This window comes from Nomascus leucogenys, chromosome 8 (genome assembly GCF_006542625.1).
Source record: "Nomascus leucogenys isolate Asia chromosome 8, Asia_NLE_v1, whole genome shotgun sequence".
NCBI lineage: Eukaryota > Metazoa > Chordata > Mammalia > Primates > Hylobatidae > Nomascus > Nomascus leucogenys.
This window is the reverse complement of record NC_044388.1, coordinates 34,969,553-34,990,674: the sequence shown is the minus strand read 5'-3', so window position 1 is coordinate 34,990,674 and position 21,122 is coordinate 34,969,553. Positions and strand designations below refer to the sequence as shown.

At 44.0% G+C, this 21,122-nt stretch overlaps 2 protein-coding genes across 2 annotated transcripts in view; one reads left to right on the top strand and one right to left on the bottom strand.

Moving 5' to 3' along the window:
- Positions 1-7,399: 7,399 nt before the first annotated feature.
- MBOAT4 (membrane bound O-acyltransferase domain containing 4) lies at positions 7,400-20,569 on the top strand. The gene is made up of 3 exons (XM_003269534.2): positions 7,400-7,601; positions 13,282-13,506; positions 19,082-20,569. The coding sequence occupies exons 1-3, from the start codon at positions 7,483-7,485 to the stop codon at positions 20,043-20,045; spliced, it is 1,308 nt and encodes a 435-aa protein (XP_003269582.1). The 5' UTR covers positions 7,400-7,482; the 3' UTR covers positions 20,046-20,569.
- The window catches only part of LEPROTL1 (leptin receptor overlapping transcript like 1), a 44,122-nt gene continuing 36,689 nt past the window's right edge, over positions 13,690-21,122 (bottom strand). The window contains exon 4 of the mRNA XM_003269536.3: positions 13,690-14,767. Within this exon, the coding sequence (XP_003269584.1) occupies positions 14,537-14,767 (231 nt within the window). The 3' untranslated portion in view covers positions 13,690-14,536. The remainder of the gene's footprint in view (positions 14,768-21,122) is intronic.

The following is a 21,122-nucleotide window of genomic DNA, read 5'->3' as shown; positions in this document are numbered from 1 at the left end:
TTATTTTGAAGAAAAAGAGTGGTCTTGCCCTCCAGATCTTTCTTTTCTGGAGGACACTGGGTGAAAAGTAGTTGCCCCAGTGACTGTTCGAGCAGCGCCTCCAGCCACCACTCTCAGTTCTATTCAGGCAGGAATTCAGCAAGCTAGACAAGAGGGTGATATAGAGGCTTGGCAGTTCCCTGTTAGAATACACCCACCTGATCAACAGGGAAATATTACAGCTACATTTGAGCCTTTTCCTTTTAAATTACTCAAAGAATTTAAACAAGCTATTAATCAGTATGGACCAGGTTCTCCTTTTGTAATGGGACTTTAAAGAATGTTGCTGTTTTCAGTCGGATGAGTCCTACTGACTGGGACATTCTTACTCGAGCTTGTCTAATTCCCACTCAGTTCTTACAAGTTAAAACTTGGTGGGCAGATGAAGCTTCCATTCAGGCTGCTCGCAACACCCAGGCCCAACCTCAAATTAATATAACTGCAGATTAACTTTTGGGGGTTGGCAGCTGGGCTGGTTTAGATGCAGAAGTGGTCATGCAGGATGATGCCATAGAACAGCTTAGAGGAGTGTGCATTAGAGCTTGGGAAAAAATCACTCAGGTGGAGAGAAATACCCTTCCTGTAGTGCTGTAAAGCAGGGACCAAAAGAACTGTATGCGGATTTTATAGCTCGGTTACAGGAGTCTCTTAAAAAAGTAATTGCAGATTCGGATGCTCAAGATAGAGTGTTGCGGTTATTAGCTTTTGACAATGCTAATCCCGATTGCCAGGCTGCTCTGCGACCTGTTAGAGGGAAAGCACATTTAGTTGATTATATAAAGGCCTGTGATGGTATTGGAGGTAATCTGCATAAAACTACTTTCTTGGCACAGGCAATGGCAGGACTGAGAGTGGATAAAGGAAATACTCCATTTCCTAGAGTTTATTTTAACTGTGGGAAGCGTGGTCATACTAAAAAAGAATGTAGAAAAAATCAGGAAGTCAGGCCACCAGATGGGGGAATAAAGAAAACTGATGAGCCTGAAATATGTACAAAATGCAAAAAAGGAAAACATTGGGCTAACCAGTGTCATTCTAAGTTTGATAAAGATGGGAACCTGATTTCGGGAAACACCCTGAGGGGCCCATCCAGGCCCCATTCCAAACCAGGGCATTTGTGGCTCAGGCCATTCCCTCACCCCTGTACAATGTCTGTCCCCTGCCACAGCCAGTAGTGCCACAGTAGATTTATGCTGCACAAAAGTTGTGAGCCTTGTGACTGGGGAACCCCTGCAAAAGGTCCCAACAGGAGTCTGTGGACCCTTGCCAGCAGGGATGATAGGATTACTTTTAGGAAGGTCTAGTTTAAATTTAAAAGGGGTACAAGTACAAACAGGAGTCATTGATTCAGATTACAATGGGGAAATTCAAATTGCTATATCTACTTCTGTTCCCTGGAAAGCAGAGCCAGGAGAGCACATAGCACAGCTCCTGATTGTGCTGTATGTGGGAATGGGGAAAAATGAAATTAAACAAACAGGAGGATTTGGAAGCACAAATAAGCAAAGCAAAGCAGCTTATTGGATAAATCAAATTACTGATAAATGTCCTACCTGTGAAATAACTATTCAGGGAAAGAAATTTAAAGATTTGGTAGATACAGGAGCAGACATTTCAATCATTTCTCTACAGCACTGGCCATCCGTGTGGCCAATTCAACTCACTCACTTTAACATAGTTGGAGTTGGTAAAGCCCCTGAAGTATATCAAAGTAGTTATATTTTGCATTGTGAAGGGCCCGATGGACAACCTGGGACTATTCAACCAATTACAACTTCTGTACCTATAAATGTATGGGGAAGAGATTTGTTACAGCAATGGGGAGCACAAGTTCTAATTCCTGAACAATTATATAGCCCTCAAAGTCAACATATGATGCATGAAATGGGGTATGTCCCTGGTATGGGACTAGGAAAATGTTTGCAAGGTTTAAAGGAACCACTTCAATTAGAAAGACACAGTTCCCGCCAAGGTTTAGGATATCATTTTTGATGGTGGCCATTGTTAAGCCTCCAGAACCTATACATTTAAAATGGTTCACACAGTAGCCTATTTGGATAAAACAATGGCCGCTAAGTAGAGAAACTGGAGGCTTTAGAGTAATTCATTATTGAACAATTAGAAAACAGGCACATAGCTCCAACATTTTCCAGTTTTTGTAATTAAGAAAAAATCAGGTAAATGGAGAACGTTAACTGACTTAAGAGCCATTAATTCAGTTATACAACCTTAAAATAATATCTTAGGGTAGAGGTTATGCTTGTGTTTCTGCAGGACCAAATCAACAGCTGATTTGGATACCATCAAGACACCTGAAACCTTATCATGAACCAGATGCCAAGGAAGAGATTCCGGGAGGATCCTGAGGATCCCCTGGTTACAGCCATGTTGAGACTGATGCTGAGGAGGACCCCAACTGTCACGAGCAACACCTGTGGAACACAGCCACCACCTGAGGACATATCAAGAAGCTGTCACAGATGGCAGAAGAAAATCTGAGGAAAGTGGGACAACCAGTCACAATGAGTAATTTAATGGTAGCTATGATAGCGGTGATCACCATTGCCGTGAGTATTCCTTCAACAAGGGCTGACACAAAGAACAATTTTACTTATTGGGCATATTTATCAATCTTGGCTGGCAATAATGCCTGGATGTAATCACTCTATGACACAGTTACCATGCTTTCTGACCTCAGTATTTACCATAATAAATCTGCTCCTATAATTGAGGCATACCACCCTCAAAAACCTATTTGTAAACAGAATTGGACCTGGCCAGAAATAATGAACATAGTTGTTTGGGAAGATTGCATTGCAGAACAGGCAGAGGTGCTGCACAACAATTCCTATGTAATCATTATTGGTTGGTCCCCTAAGGGGATGTTTAGCTTAAATTGCACCTCTCAGTCTGCGTGCCATGGCCACACTATATTCAGCTGGTCTGAACAAAACGGTCAGATGGTAGAAATGGTAAGAAGTATGGCAAGAGTTCCTATTACTTGTAACCATGGTGGTATAGTGGCACCTCAACCTCAAATGATATGGCCCGCTGTAGGAGCTAAACATAAGGACTTGTGGAAACAATTAATAGCTCTTAATAAGATCAAAATTTGGGAAAGAATAAAAAAGCATCTAGAAGGACACTCTACAAACTTGTCTTTGGATATTGCAAAATTAAAAGAACAAATATTTAAAGTATCCCGGGCACACCTGACATTAATGCCAGGAACTGGAGTGCTTGAAGGAGCTGCAGACAGATTAGCAGCTAGTAACCCATTAAAATGGATAAAAACACTTGGATGCTCTGTGATTTCAATGATGATTGTGCTTTTAATCTGTGTTGTTTGTCTTTGTATAGTCTGCAGATGCATATCCTGACTCCTGTGACAAGTAGCTCACCATGACAGAGCTGCCTTTGCTTTTATTGCTTTGCAAATCAAAGAAGGGGGACATGTTGGGAATAGGCCCCCAAAATCTGGCCATAAACTGGCCCCAAAACTGGCCATAAACAAAATCTCTGCAGCATTATGACATGTTCGTGATGGCCATGACACCCATGCTGGAAGGTTGTGGGTTTACCAGAATGAGGGCAAGGAATACCTGGCCCAACCTGGGCAGAAAACCACTTAAAGGTGTTTTTAAACCACAAACAACAGCATGAGCGATCTGTGCCTTAAGGACATGCTCCTGCTGCAGATAACGAGCCAGAGCCCTTCCCTTTATTTCCAAAAAGGAATACTTTTGGTTAATCTATAATCTACAGAAACAATGCTTATCACTGGCTTGCTATCAATAAATATGTGGGTAAATCTCTGTTCAAGGCTCTCAGCTCTGAAGGCTGTGAGACCCCTGATTTCCCACTCCACACTCTATATTTCTATGTGTGTGTCTTTAATTCTTCTAGCACCGCTGAATTAGGGTCTCCACGACTGAACTACTCTCGGCATTCCCATTAACTGTTTTATTGTTGCCTAAGACTTTGTGCCTTCTGTGACCTAGAATAAGCCACCCACCTGTTTGCAAACATCCTTTCATAGTGAGCCAGCTTAAGCATTTCCACTCTTCCAAAATCCTTTTCGATTTCCTACTTCTGCAGGTGATTGTTTCTTTCTTTATCCCCTACCATACACCTGTGTACCTACAGTTCATTAACAAAGGTATTTATTTCCATTTCTGTCTCTCTAGTAGACTGAGAGCCACATGAGTGCAGGGACCATGTCTTACCCATATTCCTAGTGCTTAGCAAACAGTCTGTCATAAAGTGGTAGCCCAATAATGCTCATAATGTTAATTATTCAATCACTTTACCTTCAGCTGCATTCAACCAGCCAGCTTTATATGCCATTATTTACATGCCTTATCCGATTTTCTTAAGGGTTCTGTTGAGACAGGCATAATTATGTCTAATTTTAAGGTGAAGCTTAGTCCCAGAGAGGTGATGCGACTTGCTCAAAGTTCCCCAATCAGTAAGATTCTTTTGGATTTTCTTCTCTGTGCAGAGCAGTCTCTGATATGTTTGGGTCTATGTCCCCACCCAAATCTCATCCCCAGTTGTAATCCCCACGTGTTGAGGAAGGGAAGTGACTAGATTATGGGAGCGGTTTCCCCATGCTGTTCTCATGATTGTTCTCACGTGATAGTTCTCATGAGATCTGGTGGTTTTATACATGGCAGTTTTTCCTGCACTCTTACTCCTCTTTCCTGTCACCTTGTGAAGAAGGTACTTGCTTCTCCTTTGCCTTCCACCATGACTGTAAGTTTCTGGAGGCCTCTCCAGCCATGCAGAACTGTAAATCAATTAAACCTCTTTCCTATATAAATTACCCAGTCTCAGGTAGTTCTTTACAGCAGTGTGAAAACGGATGAATACAGTCTCTCACTAAAAGATGGTCCTTGCCCTGAAGATGCTCATGTCAGATTTTCCTGTCCTTTATTGACAGCTTGCTCATGCATGTGCCTTTGGGGAGGCAAAGCAGCTGGTCAGGGACAGCCCTGGAATGCCCTGGGTTCAGGAGATGGATCACTACTAGCCAAGAGATGTCTTGCCTCTAGTAAGTGTGGGTGGCAAGCCACCCAGGCGCCGAGGCAAGAGACCGAGGACACGAGCTGTTCCAGTATAATAAAATATAAAACAAGAATAGTTATACCAGCTATAGATCTTAGATATGATTATATATGAATATCATTAATCATTAGTTTGTAGCAATTAGTCTTTATTCCAATATTATAACAGTCCTCACTCTATAATCATAACTTAGGAAAAACCAGGCCATACGGAGATAGGAGCTGAGGGGACATAGTGAGATGTGACCAGAAGACAAGAGTGCGAGCCTTCTGTTATGCCCAGACAGGGCCACCAGAAGGGCTCTTTGGTCTAGCGGTGATGCCAGCGTCTGGGAAGACGCCCATTGCCAGGCGGACCGTGGTCTAGCGGTAGTGAAAAGTGTCAAGGAACAACACCCGCTACTTAGCAAACCGGGAAAGGGAGTTTCCTTTTCCCCGGGGGAGTTTAGAGAAGACTCTGCTCCTCCATCTCTTGTGGATGGCCTGACATCAGTCAGGCTCGCCTGCAGTTATCCGCAGGCCTAACCGTCTCCCTGTGATGCTGTGCTTCAGTGGTCACACTCCTAGTCCGCCTTCATGTTCCATCCTGTACACCTGGCTCTGCCTTCTAGATAGCAGTAGTAAATTAGTAAAAGTACTAATAGTCTCTGATATGCAGAAATAATGGCATAAGCTGTTTTTCTCTCTGTCTCCTCTCCCTCTCTGCCTCGGCTGCCAGGCAGGGAAGGGCCCCCTGTCCAGTGGGCACGTGACCCACGTGACCTTACCTATCATTGGAGATGACTCACACTCTTTACCCTGCCCCTTTTGCTTTGTATCCAATAAATAACAGCGCAGCCAGACATTCGGGGCCACTACCAGTCTCTGTGCATTGGTGGTAGTGGTCCCCCAGGCCCAGCTGTCTTTTCTTTTATCTCTTTGTCTTGTGTCTTTATTTCTACACTCTCTTGTCGCCGCACACAGGGAGAAGCCCACTGACCCTGTGGGGCTGGACCCTACAAGTAAGTCTGTTCTGTATTACTTGTCAAGAAAAGATTCTCTTGAAATGTTTCCCCTCTACACTTTGGTATCCTCAAAACCTTTTTTTTCTTTTTCTTTCTTTTTTTTTTTTTTTTTTTTTCTGAGACAGAGTTCCACTCCTGTTGCCCACGCTGGAGTGCAGTGGCGTGATCTCGGCTCACTGCAACCTCTGCCCCCTAGGTTCAAGTGATTCTCCTGCCTCAGCCTCCTGAGTAGCTGGGATTACAGGTGTCCACCACCATGCTCAGCTAAATTTTTGCATTTTTAGTAGAGACAGCGTTTCACATGTTGGCCAGGCTGGTCTTGAACTCCTGACCCAGATGATCCACTCACCTCGGCCTCCCAAAGTGCTGGGATTACAGGCATGAGCTACCACGGCTGGCCTCCTCAAAATCTTTTAAACAAATATTTACTGGTTATATAGTATGTTCAGCAGTGTTCTATGTGCTAGGGATATAGTAATCTACAAAACAAAGTCTTTCCCTTGTAGAGCTCAGGTTGTAAAGGGGGCAGGCAAATGAACTGAGAAATAGATACATAAGAGGTACTGATAGGAAAAAAATAGTAGCATAGGAGGAGAGTTGTGTTGAGGAAGGGGAATCTTGGTTTTTGCCTTAAGAACCTGCCTCCAGCTGGGTGCAGTTCCTCATGCCTATAATCTCAGCACTTTGGGAGGCTGAGGCAGGAGGATCGCTTGAGCCCAGGAGTTTGAGATCAGCCTGGCCAACATGGCAAAATCCCATCTCTACAAAAAAATATAAAAATTAGCTGGGCATGGTGGCACATGCCTGTAGCCCCAGCTTCTCAGGAGGCTGAGGTGGACGGATAACTTGAGCTGGGGAGGTGGAGGTTGCAGTGAGCCAAGGTTGTGCCACTGGACTCCAGCCTGGGTGACAGAGTCAGACCCTATCTCAAAAAGAGAAAAAGAAAAGAACCTGCTTCCCTTCCTCCTGGTCACATTCTTGTTTCCCCTTTTCAGTCCACAGCGTTGTCTGTCAACAGTTGGGAAATGAGATTTTTCAGTAACTTAGTGAAGAAAATATGACAGCATGATGACTGAAAAGGTAAATAGCATACTATGTCAATGAAACAAAACCACAACTTCCAAAAGCAATGTTTTTAGTGCATGTCATGTTTAATGTCACATCAAAATGTGTTTTGGTTTCCATAGTGCAGTTCCTCAATCAGAAAGCCAGTTTTTATCCTGCTTATCTCCAGAGCTTTTGTTTGCCTTTTGCTCACCCTAGCCGTGCTAAACCAGATAAAAAGACCAGAGACAGCGTGATTGAGATTACTCTTGGAGGAAGGCATCAGTTAAGGATCCTAGAAAAGACAGACTCTTTTGTTCTGGTTCCTAATGGAGTGGCTTCAGCTGTTCTTTCTCCATCCTGTATCATTTTACCAGGGGGCTGCATTTCCCTTTGCACTTCTCTTCAATTATCTCTGTATCATGGATTCATTCTCCGCTCGTGCCAGGTAGGCTGGATGGCTATTTTTACCCTTACATCCAGAAATACTATAGTGACTGGGTGAGGTGGCTCACGCCAGTAATCCCTGCACTTTGGGAGGCTGAGGTGGGCGGATCACTTGAGGCCAGGGGTTCAAGAACTGCCTGGCCAACATAGCAAAACCCTGTCTCTACTACAAATGCAAAAAAAATTAGCTGGGCATGGTGGCTCACGCCTGTAGTTCCATCTCCTCGGGAGGGAGGCAGGAGACTCACTTAAGCCCAGGAGGTGGAGGGTGCAGTGAGCCGAGATGGCGCCATTGCACTCCAGCCTGGGCAATGGAGCAAACCTCTATCGAAAAAAAAAAAAAAAAAAAAAAAAATTCAGAAATACGATAGTAGGGCAAAAAGCAGAGTAGACTGCAGATGTGAAGATTACAATATATTAATTACACTTGTTTTTAACTTACTCTCACTGTCACTGATTATTGATTGCTTGATAATGAATATGTATAATAGAGTAAAACTAAACTGGAAATTCACATCCTGTCTGCACTGACATAAGGTTTGCTGGGTTCACGTTAAATGGCAGATGGATGAAAATAAACTCTCAGGAGAGATGGTTGTTGCGATGGTACAAGAATTCTCCAAATGGATACATCTCTGTCAACCATGGATCTCAGATATTCTTGAATAGTCCTAATTTTATGGAATTTTATCATTTTCAATCAAATTAAATTTTAAAGTTACATCAGTATAAGTTTTATTATAACTAAATGTGATTTTTAAGATGCCTTTATATGAATTCTCAGAGAAATGAAATAAGTCAAAATGAATCTTGTTAGATTAGCTATATGATAATTTGAAGTTCAAAAATTATTGTCACTAGTGATGACTTGATTGTAACGATTTTTTTAATATCAAATAACCTGAACACATTAGAGACAGCACCTATTTTTTTAGATTGCTCATATAAGATTTTTTTTTAACATAATCAAAAGGCAAGAACTTAACTGAACATAGAACAGAAATGGTGAGTGTACTGTTAACATGGCTACATGATTTTCTGTTAAATTGAAAAGTCGCAAATACATTTTTTATTTTATTTATTTATATGTATTTTTGGAGATAGAGTCTCTCTCTGTCACCCAAGCTGGAGTGCAGTGGCACGATCTCGGCTCACTGCAACCTCCACTTCCTGGATTCAAAGGATTCTCCTGCCTCAGCCTCCCCAGTAGCTGGGACTATAGGTGCACACCACCATGCCCAGCTAATTTGAAATATATTTTTAAAAATAATTCCAACTTTTATTTTAGATTCAAGGGGTACATGTGTAGCTTTATTACATGGGTATATTGTATGATGCTGAGGGTTGGGGTACGATTGATCCCATCACCCAGGTAGTGAGCACAGTACCCAAGAGTTAGTTTTTCAACCCTTTTTCCCTGACAGTCCCTATTTTTAACAAGGTTTTGTGGAATGTCCTTTTGTAAAGTGAAAATCTGTTGCCAAAGGGCCACTTCCTAATAATTCACTTATTTTGGGAATTAGGATTTTTATATATTGGGATTCTTAAATAAAATATAGCTGTATCTAACGATCAGTTAGGATTGTGGAATTTGATTAAACAGTGGTATGATCACGCGTTCACAACTGCCTGATGGCTGTTAACTTCACTTATGGAGATTGGAGTTGGGGAACAGCTGTAAAGAAGTTTCCTTTTGAGAAAGATTCTCAAAACAATAAAGCAACGTGAGTGCAAAAATAAGGATTAATCGTCATGGAGTTACCTTAGGGTGAAGATTGCTCAGTTTCTGGCCGGATGCAGTGGCTCACACCTGTAATCCCAGTAACTGGGAGGCAGAGGCAAGTGGATAGCTGGAGCCCAGGAGTTTGAGACCTGCCCGGGCAACATGACAAAATCCCTGTCTCTACAAAAAGTACAAAAAATTAGCCAAGTGTGGTGGTACATGCCTGTAGTCCCGGCTACTTAGGAGCCTGAGGCAGGAGGATCCCTTGAGCCCAAGAGGTTGAGGTTGTAGTAAGTCGTGATCATGCCACTGCACTCCAGCCTGGGCAGCAGGGAGAGACTCTGTCAAAAATAAAAAATAAAAATAAAAGAGACTTCTCACTTTGGATTCAGCCTGTTGAGTCTTGACTCCCTCACCTAACTAAGTGTCCTTGTGTATGTCAGTATACTTCACCCAAATGCCCTCTTCTTATCTGTAAAACAGAAAACATAATGCCTATCTCATGGGGTTATTTTAAGTATTAAATAAATATATTTCTCATAAAGGATTATTAGCACTATGCCTAGAATGAAATAAGCAATCACTAAGTCATACGTTCTACATTGTCCATGTACAGACAATTTAATGTTTATAAATCTCCTAGGGGAGTTGCCTCTGGGTGGGAGGGTTGCTGTGTAAAGGATAAATGTTCCCCCTTTTGTTTTCCCATAGCAGGGAAGTGAAGGCTTGGACCACAATGTTAACTGGAGTGTTGAGGGGGGAAGTCACCCCAGGCATAGGCTCAAAGAGAAGCACAGGAATGGCCCAGGCTTTTGAGTAATAGATGCTCTCACACTAAGACACTTAATGCTCTCCCCCAAGAAAAAAAGTGGTCCTTGCTAACCTGTACTTGGCACTGTGCCCAGAGCCGTGACACACATTTGCCTTGCAGTGGTGTTTCCTGGTTCTGAGTTGGTAGAGAAATCCTAGGCTTCTTTGAGTTGCTTTCCCAGCGAGTCAAAAGGACTAGTGAGTCCTTTTTTCTTTTCTTTTCTTTTCTCTTTTCTCTAGTTTTCTTTCTTTTCTTTTCTTTTTGAAACGGAGTCTCTCTCTGTTACCCAGGCTGGAGTGCAGCAGTGCGACCTCAGCTCACTGCAACCTCTGCCTCCTGAGCTCAAGCGATTCTCCTGCCTCAGCCTCCCGAGTAGTTGGGATTACAGGGGCCCGCCACCACACCCTACTAATTTTTTTTGTATTTTTATTAGAGACAGGGTTTCACCATGTTAGCCAGGCTGGCCTTGAACTCCTGACTTCAAGTGATCTGCCTGCCTCAGCCTCCCAAAGTGCTGGGATTACAAGCATGAGCCACCACGCCCAACTATTCCACACTTTTTCTGACCCCTTCATTCAGCTTTATTAATTTGGCAGCAATTAAAAAACAAGCCTCCATATAATGCAGAAGGAAGAACCAAGTGTGCATAATGTGAACCTTCCCAGGCCTCTGCAGATCCGCATCTCCTTGGCTTCTGAGAGAGGCATGATTCACAAACTATTTCATCAATGTGGGTATTTTACAACATTGAAAAAACACTGGCCAGTCACCCTGGCTCATGCCTGTAATCCCAGGACTTTGAGAAGCTGAGGCAGGAGGATTGCATGAGTCTGAGAGTTCAAGACCAGCCTGGGCAACATGGCGAATCCCCATCTCTACAAAAAAATATAAAAAAAATTAGCCAGGTATGGTGGTGCATGTCGATAGCCCCAGCTACTAGGGAGGTTGAGGTGGGAGGATTTCTTGAGCTGGGGAGGTCAAGGCTGCAGTGAGTCATGATCGTGCCACTGCACTCCAGCCTGGGCAACAGGGACCCTGTCTCAAAAACAAGACAAAACACTGCTCTTTTCCTCCCTGGCCACCTGAAAATTGACCACTATCATGAAAGACACAGCAGCTATCCATTCAAAGGAGTTCATAATCAACTGACGACTTGGGTGGAAACATATGGTCGTGGTCATCCTTCACTCTGGGAAGGCAACAGTAATAAGAAAGAAATCTGGGAAAAACTAGCCAAAATGTACAAGATCTCATGGACATGATATATAAGATGGAGATCATCTTTGTATTTAGATTCTGACCCCATTTTGTGGTAGCAAGATAACTGGCATGATTTATGATTCCCTGGATTATGTAAAGAAAAGTGAACCAAAGCATAAACTTGCAAGACATAGCCCAGATGAGAGAAAAAGACGTCAAGAAAACAGCAAAACGAATGCAAGGACAGAATGAAGAAAGTCAGGGGGCCCCAAAAGCCAGTGTTGGTCCGACAAAAAAGTACAGATTCTGCAATGGCCGGGCGCGATGGCTCACACCTGTAAACCCGGCACTTTGGGAGGCTGAAGTGGGCGAATCACCTTAGGCACAGTGTCTAAGACTGTACCAGGAGTTCAAGACAGTGTCTAAGACTGAGGCCAGGAGTTCGAGACCAGCCTGGCCAACAGGGTGAAACCCCGTCTCTACTAAAAATACAAAAATTAGCCAGGCACGGCGGCAGGTGCCTGTAATCCCAGCTACTCTGGAGGCTGAGGCAGGAGAATTGCTTGAACCCAGGAGACAGAGGTTGCAGTGAGCAAGATTGCACCACTGCACTCCAGCCCGAGCAACAGAGCCAGACCCTGTCTAAAAAAAAAAAAGATTCTGCAATGACTTCATCTGCGGTGATTGTGCAGATTTTTCGTGACAGGATATAATAAACTGTAACAACTTTTTGGGTTTTTTTAGAGACAAGATTTTGCACTGTTACCCAAGCTGGAGTGTAATGGTGTCATCATAGCTCAAGTGCAGCCTCTAACTCATGGGCTCAAGTGATCCTCCCACCTCAGACTCCTGAGTAGCTAGGACTACAGGTGGCCACCATGCGTGGCTATTAAACAAATTTTTTTTGTAGAGATGGGATCTTGCTATATTGCCCAGGCTGGTCTCAAACTCTGGCCTCAAGTGATCTTCCCTCCTTGGCCTCCCAAAGTGCTGAGATTACAGGTGTGAGCCACTGTGCCTGGCCTAAACTTTAATAAGTATAAACTTTAATAAAACAAAACAAAATCCTAACTCATAAGATCTAAAAGTGCAGAAGTAAAGATGAAGGGTGGATATAAAGATTTTTCCGAGTTTTCACTTTTCAAAGGGAAGTGTTGAGTCTCCTTTCTCTGTCAGCCTCTGGAATGCTTCTGGGTAGCACAATCCTGTGAAAAGGAAGGTGCTTGTCTTGGGAGGATGCCTAGGGCGCTCTTCTAGATCCTTAACACTAGGTTCACAGCACTTTTCTGTCAGACGACGTACCAGGAGATTTCAAAGATGTCCTTGCTAGCCAGACTTCCAGGACTGTCAGGGGCAGGTGGTGGAATACCTTGGGAGGGAATCCCCTGAATGGTGGGCATCAAAGAGAGAGGTTCCAGGGCCGCTAAGGCAGGAATTGAGATTTGTCTCCAGGTCAAGGGTGTGGCTCATGCCTGCAATCGTAGCATTTTGGGAGGCCGAGGGAGGAGGATCACTTGAGGCCAGGAGTTTGAGACTGGGCGACACACCAAGATCCCATCTCTAAAAAAATAAAAAGCTAGCCAGGCATGTTGGTGCATGCCTGTAGTCCCTCCCAGGTGGGAGGATCACTTGAGTCCAGGAGGTCAAGGAGGTGAGCCATGGTTGCAACTCTATACTCACCCTGGGTGACAGAGAGAGACCCTGTCTCAAAAAAAAAAAAAAAAAGATTTGTCTCCAAGGCAGAAATTTACAAATTTACCCTGGCTCTTTCTCCCGTGATTCTTTTCTTCTGAAGAACAAAAGGAAGGCCCCGGAGTGCTAACAGTGCGGCTACTTTAGGTGTTGTGTGGGGACTACCCAGATCGGGTTCTCTGGAGTGACATCTGCAGTGATTCCTTTGCTGTGCAGTTCTAAGTCATTCTCCCCAGGGTGTCCCTTCTCTTTCAGGTACCTCTTTCTCCTGGCTGGAGGAGGTGCCCTGGCCGTGGCTGCCATGGGTCCCTATGCCGTGCTCGTCTTCACCCCTGCTGTCTGTGCCGTGGCTTTCCTCTGTTCCCTGGCCCCGCAGCAAGTCCACAGGTGGACCTTCTGCTTTCAGATGAGCTGGCAGACCTTGTGTCACCTGGGTCTGCACTACACTGAGTATCATCTGCACGAGCCTCCTTCCGTGAGGTAAGCAGCCTGTTCGATGGTCATGCTCAGCCCACCTGCGGTTTGGATGCACCACGGTGGCAGCAGAGAGAACCTGGGTATTGGGTTGGAGTCCTAATTCTTCCACATTTGACCAGTGTGACCTTGAGCAAGTCATTTTACCTCTTTCGACTCATTTCTTTTTCTGGAAAAAGATATGGGGCTAACGATACTGTGTTGCACTATTGTTGTGAATGTTAGTGTAACCGCCCAATGGGTTCACCTTCTCCACTGCCTAGACAGACAGGGGAATTGCAGTAGAGAAAGGGTAATTCACAGAGAGCTGGCTGTGCGGGAGACAGGCCAGTTTTATTATTACTCCAAGCATTTGGAGTAATCATAATCAGTTTCCCCGAGCATTTGGGGATCTGAGTTTTTAAGGATACTTTGGTGGGTAGGGGGAGGCCAGTGAGTTGAGAGTGCTGATTGGTTGGGTTGGAGATGAAATCATAGGGAGTCAGAACAGTCTTCTTGTGCTGAGTCAGTTCCTGGGTGGGGGCCACAAGATAAAATGAGCCAGTTTATCGATCTGGGTAGTACCAGCTGATCCGTCAAGGGCAGGGTCTGCAAAATATCTCAAGCACTGATCTTAGGCCTTAGAATAACAATGTTATACCCAGGAGCAATTTGGGGAGGGTCAGAATCTTGTCATCTCCAGCTGCATGACTCCTAAACCATAATTTCTAATCTTTTGGCTAATTTGTTAATCCTTCAAAGGCAGTCTAGTTTCCAGGCAAGAAGGGGGTTTGTTTTGGGAAAGGTCTGTGATTGTCTTTGTTGTAAACTGTAAGCTATTAACTAAGTTCCTCCCAAAATGAGTCCCAGGAATGACCAAGGACAGCTTGGAGGTTAGAAGCAAGATGGAGTTGGTTAGGTCAGACTTCTTTCAATGTCTCAGTTATAATTTTGCAATGGCAGTTTCATTAGAATGAATATAAATGTGATTCTGTGACTAATCATCGCTGCCACGTGTTGCCTACGTGGTGCAGTGTCTGGCACTGAGCAGTAGTTGTCATTGTGCCTGAGAGGGAGGGCAAAGCAGGAATCCTAGAGCACACAGAGCAGGCCTGCCCAGAAGTGACTCAGCGCTATCTGCCAGCCGCAGCATGGGTTGAGTGGACGCTCCGCTTGCAGGTAACAACTTTCCCATGGCGGCTGCTGGGAGAGGCAGCTGCTGTGTCAGTGTTTTCCTTCCTTCAGACTCAGCTGTTCCCATCTTGCTGAGGAAGGGTAGGCACCCTATCTAGAAAACAGAAATCAAGAGCTAATTACAGTCTAGAGAAGTGTTGTTATGAATAAGCAAGATCCCTGAGATGAGGGGAAACATTGCTTTGTGATCTGGAGATCTCATGTTCCTGACTCTCTCTGGTGATCACAATTGGCTTCAGGGTCACTCAGAGCACAGAGGCTGTGATGCTCCAGGTGGTCACCTATCTGATTCTAGCCTGTGGTTGGTTCACTTGCTTTGCCATCCTGACTATACCCAGAATTTTTTTTTTTTAATTTTCCTGTGAAGACTATTTTCAACACTTTGGGAGGCTGAGGCAGGCAGATCACTTGAGGCCAGGAGTTCAAGACCAGCCTGACCAACATGGTGAAACCCTGTCTCTGCTAAAAATACAAAAATTAGCTGGGCATAATTGGAATCCCAGCTACTCGGGTGGCTGAGACAGGAGATCGCATCACTGCACTCCAGCCTGGGTGACAGAGGGAGACACTGTCTCAAAAAAAAAAAAAAAAAAAAAAAAGAGACTATTTTCACCAAAGGCATCAGGTTGGCTGTTCTAAGTAAAAGGCAAGATGGCAGGTGGGTGGGGCGTAGGAAGTACCAAATGGGATGGAGTGAATCAGGATTTCAGTAGGGAGCTGGGGCCTGATGGGGCTGGGAGGGCAAGTTGAACAGGATCTGGCTGGATGCGAGGGAGGCTGGAGCAGACCTGGTATGGGGGGCTCTGCTAGTCGGGCACAGCTGCTGCCATCACACAGTGCCACAGACTGGGTGGCTCAAACAACAGAAATTCATTTCCTCACAGTTCTGGAGGCTGGAAGTCACTGATGATGGCATCAGCAGGGCTGGGTTCTTCTGAGGCCATTCTCATGGCTTGCAGGTGGCAGTGTCCCCCTATGTCCACGTGATGGTCACTCCTCTGTCTGTGCATGTGTCTGTGTCCTAATTGTCTGTTCTCATAAGGACTCTGTGCATACTAGATTAGCGCCCGTCCTAATGACCTCATTTAACCTTAATCACATCTTTAAAGACCCTAACTCCATATACAGTCACATTCTGAGGTACTGGGGTTAGATCATAAGCACAGGAATTTTGGGGGCACATTCAGTCCATAATAGAGAGTGAGTGAGCAGGTTTTGGTGGCATTTGGAGGCTACCTTGCTTTCAGTGAGAATCAGTCAAGTGAGGGGGTCAGTTTTTCTTAAATCTTCAGACACACAGATAGAAACAGCAGCAGTTAGAAGACTTGTTTTCTCTCCACAGGACAGCGTTTCTGATTGTAGAGTGTGTCATTGTAATTTTCTTTCCTTTTTTTTTTTTGAGACAAGGTCTCACTCTGTTGCCCAGGCTGGAGCACAGTGGCATGCTCATGGCTCACTGCAGCCTCGACCTCCCAGGCTCAAGCAATCCTCCCACCTCAGCCTCCTCAGTAGCTGGGACCACAGGCATGCACCACCACGTCGGGCTAATTTTCATATTTTTTGTAGAAACGGGTTTTTGCCATGTTGCCCAGGCTGGTCTCAAACTCCTGTGCTCAAGTGATCAGCCCACCTCACCTCAGCCTCCCAAAGTGCTGGGATTACAGGTGTGAACCACTGTGACCAGCCTAATTTTCATTCATTGTTCTCCTCAATAATCTTGCCAGCAGGATCTTTGATGGTGAAGCAGTAAGAGCTCAGGTGATTGGTTAAGACCATATTTCAAATTGCTAATGGCTCAGCACACACTGTGAACCATTCCTCAGTACAAATCCCACATTAAGCAAAGTCCTACAGCCAAGTTTGTATTTAAAATCTTCAACTTCCTATCTTTTCTTCACTACCGAGTTTTTGTTTCCTCTACGGCAAATTTCTCCCAAGTCTCTGATCCTAATCTTTGTAGGCCTTTCTTGGAAACATTATAATCAACATTTCCCACAATGTTCCTCATCATTCCCTTATTTGCAATTCTGACTAATGTTTTATTTCCCCACTTTCTTGATCCTGCCTGATGTCACCCTAAATAACAAATAGAAAGAGGCTCCCTAAAAGAAAATGATGGGGCTGGGCGCGGTGGCTCATGCCTATAATCCCAGCCCTTTGGGAGGCTGAGGTGGGTGGATCACTTGAGGCCAGGAGTTTGAGACCAGTCTGGCCAAAATAGTGAAACCCCGTCTCTACAAAAAAAAAACCCTACAAAAATTAACTAGGCGTGGTAAAGCATGTCTGAAGTCCCAGCTTCTCGGGAGGGAGAGGTGGGAGGATCACTTGAGTCTGGGAGGCAGAGGTTGCAGTGAGCCAAGATGGTGCCACTGCACTCCAGCCTGGGCAATAGAGTGAGACCGTGTCTCAGGAAAAACAAAACAAGAGAAAATAAAAGAAAAAAGAAAAGGATGCTTATGGCTGGAAGCAGTGGCTCACACCTGTAATCCTAGCACTTTGGGAGGCCGAGGTGGGCGGATCACCTGAGATCAGGAGTTCAAGATCAGCCTGGCAGACATGGCGAAACCCTGTCTCTACTAAAAATACAAAAATTGGCTGGGCGTGGTGACATGCACCTGTAATTCCAGCTACTCAGGAGGCTGAGGTAGGAGAATCGCTTGAACCCAGGAGGCAGCAGAGGTTGCAGTGGGCGGCTGAGATCGCGCCACTGCACTCCAGCCTGGGCCACAGAGCGAGACTCTGTCTCCAAAAAAATAAAAAAAGAAAATGATACTTATTTAGGAATTGGGCATTACAGTGGGCATATGTGTGCCATCGTATGTGTATTCAGGTAGGTAAAGGAAGACAAAGTTTTTGTTTGTTTGTTTGTTTTTGAGATGCAGTCTCGCTCTATCACCAGGCTGGAATGCAGTGACACAATCTCAGCTCACTGCAACCTCCGCCTCCCAGGTTCCAGCGACTCTCCTGACTCAGCCTCCCGAGTAGCTAGGACTACAGGTGTGCATCACCACGCCCAGCTAATTTTTGTATTTTTAGTAGAGATGGGGTTTCACCATATTGGCCAGGATGGTCTCGATCTCTTGACCTCGTGATCCACCACCTGCCTAGGCCTCCCAAAGTGCTGGGATTACAGGTGTGAGCCACCACACCCAGCCGGTAAGAGAAAGTTTTTTAAGAGAAAAATAAGGAGCATTACATAATTGTTTTGAAATCATTATCCTTGAGTACAGGCTCAATGACAAGGGTGATGCCAGTCTGTGGTTGGGCAGGCAGTGGCTGGGCAGGTGACCTCACAAAAGTATTTTTTTGTGTAGGGTTGCAATGGTTTTTGTGCAAGGTTGTGGTTTTTGCAGTCTTTTGTGGTAGTTTTTGTTATCAGACATACAAGCATTGAGAACCCTCTCTTCATACCTTTTCCTGGCTCTGTTTGTCAGAAGTGTTTTGTTTTGTTTTGCTTTTTAACACAAGTGACTTCATTTTTCTTTTTTCTTTCTTTCTTTCTTTTCTTTCCTTTTTTTTTTTTTTTTTTGAGACAGGGTCTCACTTGGATGCGTAGGCTGGAGTGCAGTGATGCAATCATAGCTCACTGCAGACTTGAACTCCTGGGCTCAAGGGTTCCACCCACGTCAGCCTCCCAAAGCGATGGGACCCACTGCACCCAGCCATGATTCCATTTTTATTCCCACAACTTTCAAATTGGAGTAGTGTGTGGTTCTGAATTAATTCAAGAGTCTTCAGCTGTTAAAGTAAAATTTCCCAGGCAAATTCTCCTATTCAGAATGGAAGATTTTGGGATGGAAGATGGGATGGATCTCTGAGATCCCTGGGAAGCTTCCCAAGTTGAACATGCAAGTAAATGTGTGCATCTTTTTTTCTTTAAAACAAACAAAAAATATATATGCAAATATACACACATATTCATATAGATATACGTATATTTATTTATAAAACACACATGATCATTACAAAAAATTCAAACAAAGCAATAAGTGAAAGATATTCTTATGCTAATCTCATTCCCTAGAGGTAACTATTCTTAAAAGTTTGGGGTATATTAGTCTAGACTTAAGTTCCACTGTATACTTAAGATCTATAAATATTGCCAGGGGCAGTGGCTCATGCCTGTAATCCCAGCACTTTGGGAGGCCAAGACAGGCAGATTGCTTAAGCCCAGGAGTTTGAGATCAGCCTGGACAACATAGTGAGACCCCATCTCTACAAAAAAAATAATAAATAAGATTGATTTATTTTATTTTAAGACTTATTTTGTGTGGGGTCCTGCAGGCCATGAGATTAATCTTAGCTGTACAGACTTATCTATTTCCTGTGAGATCACGTATGACAGACTAGAATAAGAGAGAGAATAAATACAGAGTATTTTTATGTTCTTTAAAAAATTATCTTGCAGGTTCTGCATCACTCTTTCTTCTCTCATGCTCTTGACCCAGAGGGTCACGTCCCTCTCTCTGGACATTTGTGAGGCGAAAGTGGAGGCAGTATCTGGAGGCATCAGGAGCAGGAGCTCTTTGTCTGAGCATGTGTGTAAGGCACTGCCCTATTTCAGCTACTTGCTCTTTTTCCCTGCTCTCCTGGGAGGCTCTCTGTGCTCCTTCCAGCAATTTCAGGCTCGTGTTCAAGGGTCCAGTGCTTTGTATCCCAGGCACTCTTTCTGGGCTCTGAGCTGGAGGGGTCTGCAGATTCTTGGACTAGAATGCCTAAACGTGGCAGTGAGCAGGGTGGTGGATGCAGGAGCGGGGCTGACTGATTGCCAGCAATTCGAGTGCATCTATGTCATGTGGACCACAGCCGGGCTTTTCAAGCTCACCTACTACTCCCACTGGATCCTGGATGACTCCCTCCTCCATGCAGCGGGCTTTGGGCCTGAGCTTGGTCAGAGCCCTGCAGAGGAGGGATATGTCCCCGATGCAGACATCTGGACCCTGGAAAGAACCCACAGGATATCTGTGTTTGCAAGAAAGTGGAACCAAAGCACGGCTCGATGGCTCCGACGGCTTGTATTCCAGCACAGCAGGGCTTGGCCGTTGTTGCAGACATTTGCCTTCTCTGCCTGGTGGCATGGACTCCATCCAGGACAGGTGTTTGGTTTCCTTTGCTGGGCCGTGATGGTGGAAGCTGACTACCTGATTCACTCCTTTGCCAATGAGTTTATCAGATCCTGGCCGATGAGGCTGTTCTATAGAACCCTCACCTGGGCCCACACCCAGTTGATCACTGCCTACATCATGCTGGCTGTGGAGGTCAGGAGCCTCTCCTCTCTCTGGTTGCTCTGTAATTCGTACAACAGTGTCTTTCCCATGGTGTACTGTATTCTGCTTTTGCTATTGGCGAAGAGAAAGCACAAATGTAACTGACATCTTTCCCTGGCTTTCATCTTAAACACCCAAGAAACAGTTTAGAAAGTGCCAGATGACGCATCGATAATGCATACATTTGAACTTTTCCATAATAAAATTTTTTCTAAAGTTTTGGATGGATATACCCAGTGACTTGCAGTAGGAATTTGTGTATCTACTTTAGCAAGCTATTCTGCTGGTACTGAGGATACAAAAAGGAAAAAGATGTGGTTTCTTCCCTTAAGGTTTACAGTCTAGATGTGGAAGCAAAGATTAAGTAAAGTGATAATAAAAACACAAAGTGCTGTGAACAAGATGGCAAACGCTCTATATATAGACACCCCAAAATTGAGTGTTCAGTTGGCCCACCTGATCCTGGAATGGGAACTTTAGCAACACGAAACCAAAACAAAACCTAACTCATTATCGTATTGGTTTGTTATGTGGACTACAGACTTATATCCATTATTAAGTTTGAACTTTTTTTTTCTAAATTTGGAAATTTGTGCCAGATGCAGTGGATCATAACTGTAATCCCAGCACTTTGCAAGGCTGAGGTGGAAGGATTGCTTGAGGCCCAGAGTTTGAGACCAGGCTGGGCAACATAGCAAGACTTTGTCTCAAAGTATATATATGTGTATATATATGTGTATATATATGTATATATATACACATATATGTGTATATATGTGTGTATATATGTATGTATATATACTGTATATATATACACATATATGTGTGTATATATGTATGTATATATACTGTATATATATATACACATATATGTGTGTATATATACAGTATATATACATATATATGTATATATATACATATATATGTATATATATACATATATACATATATATGTGTACATATATACAGTATATATACATATATACTGTATATATATACATATATACAGTATATATGTGTATATATATACAGTATATATACGTATATATGTGTATATATATACGTATATATACGTATATATGTGTATATATATACATATATATGTGTGTGTGTGTATATATATATGTGTGTGTGTGTGTATATTTGGGTGGGCATGGTGTGTGCACCTAACGACCCAGCTCC